The following is a 10,802-nucleotide window of genomic DNA, read 5'->3' on the forward strand; positions in this document are numbered from 1 at the left end:
TAAATGCAGCTGAAGGACTCTCAGGCCATGAGAGACGAAGATTGAACTCTTTGGCGTGAATGCCAGGCGTTCTGTTTGGAGTAAACCAGGCACCATCTTCACCAGGCCAATACCATCCCTACAGTGAAGCATGGTGGTGGCAGCATCATGCTGTGGGGATGTTTTTCAGCGGCAGGAACTGGGAGACTAGTCAAGATAGAGGGAAAGATGAATGCAGCAATGTACAGAGACACAAAGAAGAAATACAAGTGCACAACTCCAAATTAACTGATTATATATAAATAAATACATTTTACAGTAAATACAATAGAGGTTTTTGGCATGATCTTGGCCAAGATTATGGGCCTGCCCACCATATCCGGGTAACTTCTTGTCGGGCAGGTCCCTAACATACCAGGGTTCAAATCCAGAGCGCAGGACACCCCCAAATGTACAGACACATCCTGGATGAAAACCTGCTCCAGAGCGCTCTTGACCTCAGACTGGGGTGACGGTTCAGCTTTAAGCAAGACAACGACCCTAAGCACACAGCCAAGATATCAAAGGAGTGGCTTCAGGACAACTCTGTGAATGTCCTTGAGTGGCCCAGCCAGAGCCCAGACTTGAATCCGATTGAACATCTCTGGAGAGATCTGTAAATGACTGTGCACCAACGCTTCCCATCCAACCTGATGGAGCTTGAGAGGTGCTGCAAAGAGGAATGGGCGACACTACCCAAAGATAGGTGTGCCAAGCTTGTGGCATCATATTCAAAAAGACTTGAGGCTGTAATTGCTGCTAAAGGTGCATCAACAAAGTATTGAGCAAAGGCTGTGAATATTTATGTACATGTGATTTCTTAGATATTTTATTAATTAAATTTGCAAAAATCTCAAAAAAAAACTTTACACATTGTCATTATGGGATATTGGCCCTCATTCAGAGTCGATCGCTAGATACAAGTGATCACTCTGAATGAGGGCGGCCGCTTGTAGTGTGAAGTGCGGCCTCCTGGTCGCTAGCTAAGCTGTGGGTGACCACAACACAGATCTAGCGAGCGACCAGGTTGATGGTCGCGATGGTCAGGACCATCGCGATCATCGGGGCTTGCGACCAACCTTAGGGTCTCGGCAAGCGCAAGCCCCAGGGAGCCTCCTGCTCTGATCGACATTGCTGATGTCAGTGGGGCCGCCCCCAAACGGCAAGCGTTCCGTCGGGAACGCCTCCGTTTGGCCGGCCACCCCCCTTCCCCCTGTCCGCCTCAAAACTGGGCGAACTGCCAATCACCATCGACAGCTCGCCCCCTTTGGTGCGAGACCCGTAGCGACGGAGGGCCCGTCGCTAGCCGGGTCTCGCGCATGCCCAGTGGGCAAACATCGACCCGGTTGCGAGCGCTCAGCGCTTGCGACCGGGTCTGAATAAGGCCCATTGTGTGTAGAATTTTGAGGACAAAAATTTATTCCATTTTGGAATAAGGCTGTAACATAACAAAATGTGGAAAAAGTGAAGCGTTGTGAATACTTTCCAGATGCACTGTATGTTTTTTACTGTATTGTACAGTATATGTTTACATTACAGTATAAGTATATTTCTAATACATTTATAATACAGTATATGTAGAATGTGCCCGAATATGACCCTAAACTGTAGAGAAGTAGAGTTACAGAGAAACGTATAGCGTATTCCTTCTACTACCATCCTATAACAGTTTCCCATGCATGGCGTGTCTGAGAATGGCGCCGGTTCTGACTGTATGGTTATGTCTTTGTGCATAATGAGGACAGCACCTGGCATCCTTCTGTAGCTATGATCAGGATGACGGTGCTGGGATTTCTCTCCGCTAACCTTTCATCTCCCCCCTTCTTCCAGGGACATCCTACGGGTCGGGGTAACCTTAGCTGGGCACCAGAAGAAGATTCTCAACAGCATTCAGGTGATGCGAGCACAGATGAACCAGATCCAGTCGGTGGAAGTTTGATCCTGAAGACGAGTTTCTTCCTCCTCCTGACACTTCCTAATGTACATGGGTTCCGAGCCCTCCCCTCTCTCCCAACCCCTCTTGGTACAATGAAGTTTCTATATTGCACCTGGTACAGACAGGACCACTTGTTCCCCCAAAGCCCACCATGACGGTTCCACATAGAGAGCAGAGCTTCCCTGGGGGCAGGGCTTGGGGAGATATGAAGAATATTTTTGAAATAATAAACCTGCAACAATGGATTTGTTAAATAAAAAAAAAAAAAAAACCATAAAATACAAAAATGCATAAAGGGCTTGAAGAGATCAGCTCAGATATCCAAAATGATATGGGAAGGGTGAGCACCTCCTTCGGCAGAACGCTGCGTGGGGTTACCATGCCGCTACGGGCCCAGGGGGTGGTTTCATTGGACGGAACAAATTATGACCAGAATTGCGGTCTGTGGATCCGGCAATCGAACTATGATTGGCTGACAGGGAAAGAATCTAATAATTGTATAGAGAGAGAGAGAGTTGAAAATTTATTTCCATTAAATGGACCAGTTGCATCTCGGTATTCAGCTATTCATCTTGAAGATGTTACAAATAACGGAGCGTAAAATGGCTTTTTCCGCGGAAAGGAAGATGGCCTCTCAGACTCTAAATGTTTGTAAATGTAACAAAAAAAAAGACAAGTCCTTTTTAGCCAGTGTCTCCGCTGAACCTGAAAGAGTTTTGTGAGTTCTCTTTTTTTTTTTTTTTTTTTTTGGCAAACCCCCTCCAGACCGCCAGTGAGATGACATTTTCTTCCATATCATGTGCACAAGTCATGGTGATGACGTCATCACGAATCGCCACTTCCCCTACGCTCAGAAGACTCTCCAAGTACAGTAGTAGATTTTAATTGCAAAACTCTGAAGTGTACAAAAAAAAAAAAAAGACAATGTTTTGTCGTCGATGTCGTCGTTGTTTTTGGAATCTGTTACTACTTTGTTTACACCAATTTGAATTTTTTTTTTTTTTTTTTTTTACAATGTTTTTGAATATCGGTACTCGAAAGTTTAAAAAAAAATAATGAAAAAAAAAAAAAAACCGGACATTTATTCTGTGCTTGGTACTTACGCATCATCCGTCCCACTTCGCAGTGGCTGACGGATACATCACCTGTTGACAGACTGATATTTGGCCGCTCGTGTGGCGTGTTAAGCTGCTCTTACGCGGAGCATGTTATCCCTTATTCGTTTTGCTAACAATGTGTGCAGCTTATTATATAAGCTTTACAGAGTTGTGCGGAGGCTCTGAAAGGTGGGGGAACTGAGGACTAAATTAACCCCATGGGTACGAGTGTAGCGCAGCCACTACCTTCAGCTGAATTTAGTTGAGCGTTCTCTTTGCGGTGAGGTTGGCCAGTTGTGATGGACATTCTGCCGATCTCAAGTCAGGCACTTTACTGAGCGGTCAGGTCGCTGTTACCTACAACATTCATACATGAAATGGTTGTTTTTGTGTGAAGTGTAGACTGTTCCTGTCTGGTGTACTCAGTGCAGGTGTGGAGCACGCGGTGGGCAGGGAGAATTGAGTATTCCCATGTTATGAGGTGTGTCCTGCTGATAATCACCCGTCCTTGGCTGAGCAGGGACAGGCAGAGTGAAAGGTTGCAATACCTGCTGTTATCAGTCACCTGGATGACATAGCAGATACAAGCGTATTGTCTGTGTAATATATGTGTCAGGCATGATTACCTCCACAGCACACATTAACCCTAGGCCAATGAGATATGTCAGCCGTATGATTTCATAGTAGCGTGAACTTGCCACCATTCTGCAAACTTCCAGAAACCTGAGGTTGTGGTGGTAAGAAACATACGTGGGGTGATTGTGTAGGACATATACATGTATACTGTGCCATAGGGATTCCTGCTCATGTCTGCGATAGGCAATTTTCTATATTTTTAGTACTAATTTAATCAGCACTTTTCTCTACTAAATAGGTAAAGCCAGAATCCAAATAGACATAAACATCCATCTTTGTGCCAAGCCAAGCAAACCACATCCATCTTTGTATCACACCAGTCAAACCACATCCATCTTTGTATAATACCAGCCAAACGACATTCATCTTTGTGCCGAGCCAACCAAACCACATCCATCTTTGTATAATACCAGCCAAACGACATTCATCTTTGTGCCGAGCCAACCAAACCACATCCATCTTTGTATAATACCAGCCAAACGACATTCATCTTTGTATCACACCAGTCAAACCACATCCATCTTTGTATAATACCAGCCAAACCACATCCATCTTTGTGCCAAGACAACCAAACCACATACATCTCTGTATCACACCAGCCAAACCACATCCATCTTTGTGCCAAGACAACCAAACCACATTCATCTTTGTATTATACCAGCCAACCCACATCCATCTTTGTGCCAACCAATTCACATCTGTCTTTGTGCCAAATCAGCCAACCCACATACATCTTTGTATCATACCAGCCAACCCACATTGGTCTTTGTGCCAACCAATCCACATCCGTCTCTGTGCCAAGTCAACCAACCCACATACATCTTTGTATCATACCAGCCAACCCACATTGGTCTGTGCGCCAACCAATCCACATCCGTTTTTTGTGCAAAGTAAACCAACCCACACTCATCTGTATCATACCAGCCAAACCACATTGGTCTTTGTGCCTACCAATCCTCCCTCCGTCTTTGTGCCAAGCCAACCAATCCACATCCATCTTTGTATCACAGCAGCCAATCCATATCCATCTTTGCATCACACCAGCCAATCCATATCCATCTTTGTATCACACCAGCCAATCCACATCCATCTTTGTATCACACCAGCCAATCCATATCCATCTTTTTATCACACCAGCCAATCAATATCCATCTTTGTATCACACCAGCCAATCCATATCCATCTTTGTATCACACCAGCCAATCCATATCCATCTTTGTATCACACCAGCCAATCCATATCCATCTTTGTATCACACCAGCCAATCCATAGCCATCTTTGAATCATGTACATACAGTTCCCCATTGGTGTAATCATAGAATTTATACATTGAGGGAAATCTCTATAGCACATTTCTCCTTATAGTGTATGAGCCCTAACCAGGTATAATTGGGAAGATAGTACCCAGGTATAGTCTGGTTACTCTGGTTCATTCCACCCAGTTGGTTTCATGTACTGTAAGTAGAACAGTGACTATAGCAAAGCAATTATTATCAGTTATTTATATAGGACATCAGTCTCTGCCCACACGGAGGCCAGTGTAGTGTGCAAACATGGGGAGGACATATAAACTCCGCACAGATGGGCCCTGGTCAGGAGTCAGGGAACAGTATGAGACAGACACCTTGTACTCGCTGCTGTCTCCTACACACATACATATGTAATAAAGCAGCATTATCCATTGCAGACCGCCACAGTCAGTCCCCGGGAACCTACACTCCTTTCTCCCCACCTGTAACATTAGTGAGTTTCCATATCTACCACCGAATACACAGCAATCTGCATGTTCTGCCCTGTCACCACCAGTAGGCAGCCTCTGGCCCTCCAGCCCTTGTGGTTCGCTGAGACTTGTAGTCCCACAACGGCTAGCGTCACAGGTCGGCTACTTCTGTAGATCTCGTCCAGTCCATTTTTGTGGCCACCGTTCGTTACGTCACCTGAACAGGTGCGGCTCTGAGGTTGAGCTTTTTTGTTTTCTGTAGGTAGACGTCTTTATAGAGATGATACATTTCTTTCTGGTTAGTTGCCTTGGGCTCCTGTAGTTTTGGGGCTCCGGTACAAATAGGTATCCTATGATTTTCTGTACACACTGTAGGCATTTCCTATGAATGTCACCAGCATTTTCCAGTTGTATGTAAGAGGACAGAGGTGGACAGCATCCTGGGCCATTGATATAGCAGCTTATTCTTATATCGGAGTACAGCCAGTAGTCTGCACTGGGACAAAATACTCATCTTCCATGGCATAACTGCTATACCCCCCTTTTTACATGGTCTCCCGCCTACACCCCTCAAGAAGCAATGATCAAACGTCAACACTGTGAGCCCGCCGTCCCATCTGTTCCTTCCCAGCAAATCCGTCTAAAGATGTACGCACCAAAATAACACCAGATCGACTTGTTAATAGGTAAAATAAATACTTTGTTTATAAAAGAAGCTTTTGTCGTGTTTGTTGGCGGAGCGTTTGGTCATCACTCGTGTCAGGTTTCCGGAGTGCGCTGCTATCTGCGCAACAATGTATTATATACAACAAAGGTCTCAGATTTCAACTCTATGTAATTAGGGGTCATCCCATGTACTGTCCAGTAGTCTTATTACTTGTCAGATCAGTTGTGTCAAACTATTAATCATATTTAATTACAATTACTGTTAAAAAAGAGAAAAAAAAAATTCCCAAATTAAAGTTTCACGTACAACAGTGATTTCTACAACCAATTTATTTGTGGCAAATTGGCCCCAAATTGCTGCATCACTCCCAACCAACATAATATCTTATCAAATCCAGCTGGGTGACATCTAATCTGATTCCACACCTGGGCGCCAAACAACCAGATCCATCCAACGTAGCCAGCGTGTGGTTGGCCATGTAGTGCAGATCTAGTCATTAGGTGCTCAGATCTGCCCGTGGATGGGTAGCAGTAAGCAGTCCTGTCCTTACGAGGTTAGATCACCCTGGTCATGTAACAGTGCCAGGGAGAAATGACTGCCTACTGTACATTGTGAATGAGGTGGACCACTGGTCACATAACTGTATGGCTATAGTTACATCCCCAGTCATATGACTGTATGGCTATAGAAACTGGGTTTGATATAATAGATAATGTCTAGATAGACAACAAATGTTTGACAGGCAATAGGTCGACATGGTCAAAAGCTCGACAAAATGATCAATACTTTTTTTGTTTTGTTTGTTTTCTAGCCCTAATCTTCACCCTAACCCTCCCTCCTGGTGCCTAACCCTAACCATCGGGATAAGTGCCTAACTATTCCTACTAGTGCCTATCCTTCCGGTAAGTGCCTAACTCACCCTCCTGATGCCTAACACTAACCGTCCCTTCTAGTGCCTAACCCTAACAAAAAAAAAAGTTGACTATTTTTTGTCGACCTTTTGTACCTGTCTATGTTTATCCATGTCGACATATTCTGTGTCAACCTTTTCTTCTAACTACCTTACGGTATGTGGTTGGAGAGATACAGACACCAAACAGTCAAAGCTTTAGCTCCCAGAATGCACTGGTCCTCCTCCATATATACCCTGCCCCCAGCTACAGGCGTTCAGTTGTTTGTTTGGTGCTCAGCAGATCAGATGCACCTACTGAACAGGGTCCCAAGCTTTAATTTTATGACTTGTTTTAGTTTACTATTTTACTGGGTTAGCAATGCTGAGCGTCCTAATAAGACGCATGCACTGCGACGACTCCTACCTCTTTGCCGATGCCACAAGACCAGTAACGTCTCTGGTGATTTTGTCGGGTCACAGCGGAGCTTAGCTAGCAGCGACGCTGGAGACCCGGACTGCAATCGGACGCATGGAGATGTCTGGTAAGGCGATTCCTCATTTGTCGAGTAAGGTACGGAGATGTTGGGTAAGGTGATGCCACTGTGTGGCAGTCCTTGCTTCTGGCGCTGGAGATGCACCGGAAGCCGCTGCAGTGAAGGCCTGGCCGCTCCACCGCATCCTCACTAGATCACCGGGGCCTTATCGTCTGACGCCGGGGATCAGCAGTAGACGCATCTACTGCCATGAGGCCAGCGTAGGTTGATGCAGCTTAGGGGAGATAGGCTCTTCGGCCGCTCCGACCCAGACGCAGACCCTACGAAAGTAGTCCCGCGTCTCTGTTGCTTTTCCTACCCGCCTCATATATATGAGACGCTCACAGTCCACCATCGGTGCTCTTCTGAAGCTGTTTGTTCTCAGAAGGTTTGGGTTTGTCTCCCTGTATACCTCTCCCCTGGGTCAGGTATATAGTGCTCTACATCCTACCAAGTCTAGGGTGTTGGTCAGTTGTTTCAGAGCTCATTGCAATTTAATTGCATATGCATTGTATGCTAGCTGCTGTTTGATACTGCCTCTTATTTCTGACTGTCAGTTATAACTATCACTGTTTTTCTTCTCATCCCTCTGGAACAGGATGTGTGGTTTTTTTTGTCTACTTCACATTGCATTGCATTTATACCTTGTACCTTATACCTTTTATACATTGATATGTGAAAGGTTAAGGATAATCAGGAGGCTGAAGCTCCTGTGCTTATATCATATAAACCCTGTTTAGCAGGCCTGTCGGCTCAGGATTTCATACAGGATGGTTTGTGTGCTCCCTGTCATAGGAGGCAGCTACAGTCAGGTGCATAAATATTGGGACATTGACAGAATTTTCATATTTTGACCTCTATTCACCACCACAATGGCTTTGAAATGAAACAAACAAGATGTGCTTTAACTGCAGACTTTCAGATTTAATTTGAGGGTAATTACATCCAAATCAGGTGAACGGTGTAGGAATTACAACGGTTTCTATATGTGCCTCCCACTTTTTAAGGGGCCAAAAGTAATGGGACTATCAACTCAAAAGCTATTTCATGGACAGGTGTGGGCTTTTCCCTCGTTATTTCATCAATTAAGCAGGTAAAAGGTCTGGAGTTGATTCTAGGTGTGACATTTGCATTTGGAATCAGTTGCTGCCGACTCTCAATATGAGATTCAAAGAGCTGTCACTATCAGTGAAGCAAGCCATCATTAGGCTGAAAAATCAAAACAAACCCATCAGAGAGATAGCAAAAACATTAGGAGTGGCCAAATCAACTGTTTGGAACATTCTTAAAAAGAAAGAACGCACCGGAGAGCTCAGCAACACCAAAAGACCCGGAAGACAACGGAAAACAACTGTGGCGGATGACAGAAGAATTATTTCCCTGGTGAAGAAAAACCCCTTCACAACAGTTGGCCAAATCAAGAACACTCTCCAGGAGGTAGGTGTATATGTATCAAAGTCAACAATCAAGAGAAGACTTCACAAGAGTGAATATAGAGGGTTCACCACAAGATGTAAACCATTGGTGAGCCACAAAAACAGGAAGACCAGATTAGAGTTTGCCAAACAACATCTAAAAAAAGCTATTACAGTTCTGGAACAACATCCTATGGACAGATGAGACAAATATCAACTTGTAACAGAGTGATGGGAAGAGAAAAGTATGGAGAAGGAAAGGAACTGCTCATGATCCAAAACATACCACCTCATCAGTGAAGCATGGTAGTGGTAGTGTCATGGCGTGGGCATGTATGGCTGCCAATGGAACTGGTTCTCTTGTGTTTATTAATGATGTGACTGCTGACAAAAGCAGCAGAATGAATTCTGAAGTGTTTCGGGCAATATTATATGCTCATATTCAGTCAAATGCTTCAGAACTCATTGGACGGCGCTTCACAGTGCAGATGGACAATGACCCGAAGCATACCGCAAAAGCAACCAAAGAGTATTTTAAGGCTGAAAAGTGAAATGTTATGCAATGGCCAAGTCAATCCCCTGACCTGAATCAGATTGAGCATGCATTTCACTTGATGAGGACAAAACTGAAGGGAAAATGCCCCAAGAACAAGCAGGAACTGAAGACATTTGCAGTAGAGGTCTGGCAGAGCATCACCAGGGATGAAACCCAGCGTCTGGTGAGGTCTATGCGTTCCAGACTTCAGGCTGTAATTACCTGCAAAGGATTTGCAACAAAGTATTAAAAAGTGAAAGTTAGATTTAGGATTGTTTAGTTTGTCCCATTACTTTTGGCCCCTTAAAAAGTGGGAGGCACATATAGAAACCGCTGTAATTCCTACACCGTTCACCTGATTTGGATGTAATTACCCTCAAATTAAATCTGAAAGTCTGCAGGTAAAGCACATCTTGTTTGTTTCATTTCAAAGCCATTGTGGTGGCGAATAGAGGCCAAAATATGAAAATTCTGTCGATGTCCCAATATTTATGCACCTGACTGTACCTCACAATCCAGTACACCAGCTCCTGTACAAGAGCCATTCTGGGCATCCTCTTGGTCTCAGGTTATGTCGCATTTAGTGGACCGTGCAGCAGCTGCCTCTCACTATGGGGTTCCTGCAGCAGTTACATCCTTCTATGTATATCCCCCCCATGTACCCTTTCTGGATGGATACCTATGCTCACTCAAATCAGTATGGTTCAACCATCTAACACTGCTCAGCAAGTGGTACAAACAAATAGACCAGTTACTATTAAGCCTAGGCTTAAGAGAGTATCCCATCAGGTGCAGCCTGGGGATTCTAACACTTCATCAGATGACGATACAAATGGTTCCTCCCCGAGTCTCTCTCAGCTGGAGAAGACCACTAATCCTCTGCGAATGTTCCCTCTCTGGTGACAGCGGTTAGATCCATCCTTAGTATAGAGGAAGAGGAGGTTCCGCCTAAATCTAAGACTCCGGTCTTTAGGCGTCAGAAAGTGGTAAAGGATTACTTTCCTCAGTCTGAACAGCTTACGGGCCTCATGGCTGAAGCATGGAGCACTCCTGATAGACATTTTCATGCTACAAGGAAGTGAACATCTTTGTATCCCCGTTTTCACCTGGTGAATGTACCAAGTGGGAAGTCCTTCACTCATGTGACACTATTGATCAAGAGCTCTACATTACCTATTTCATCTTCATCCTCACTCAAGGATGTTACAGATAGGACACTTGAAACATGTTTGAAATCAGTTTTATCATTGTCTGGAGCTATTACCCGGCGGCTGTGGCCGTAGCCTGGGTAGCCAAGGTGATGGAAGAATGGGTAAAACCTCTGGAAGACAGTATGCCACAGGCTACCAGAGA

General features: G+C 44.7%; 1 protein-coding gene across 7 annotated transcripts in view; it reads left to right on the forward strand.

Moving 5' to 3' along the window:
- The window catches only part of EPHB2 (EPH receptor B2), a 262,683-nt gene extending 258,588 nt beyond the window's left edge, over positions 1 to 4,095 (forward strand). For all 7 annotated transcript variants that reach the window (XM_088463735.1, XM_088463737.1, XM_088463739.1 and 4 more), the window contains exon 16: positions 1,849 to 4,095. In XM_088463735.1, the coding sequence (XP_088319861.1) occupies positions 1,849 to 1,957 (109 nt within the window). In that variant the 3' untranslated portion in view covers positions 1,958 to 4,095. The remainder of the gene's footprint in view (positions 1 to 1,848) is intronic.
- The last annotated feature ends 6,707 nt before the right edge of the window (positions 4,096 to 10,802 follow it).

Source organism: Taudactylus pleione, unplaced genomic scaffold (assembly GCF_031769625.1).
Source record: "Taudactylus pleione unplaced genomic scaffold, aTauple2 ptg001441l, whole genome shotgun sequence".
Taxonomy (NCBI): Eukaryota; Metazoa; Chordata; class Amphibia; order Anura; family Myobatrachidae; genus Taudactylus; species Taudactylus pleione.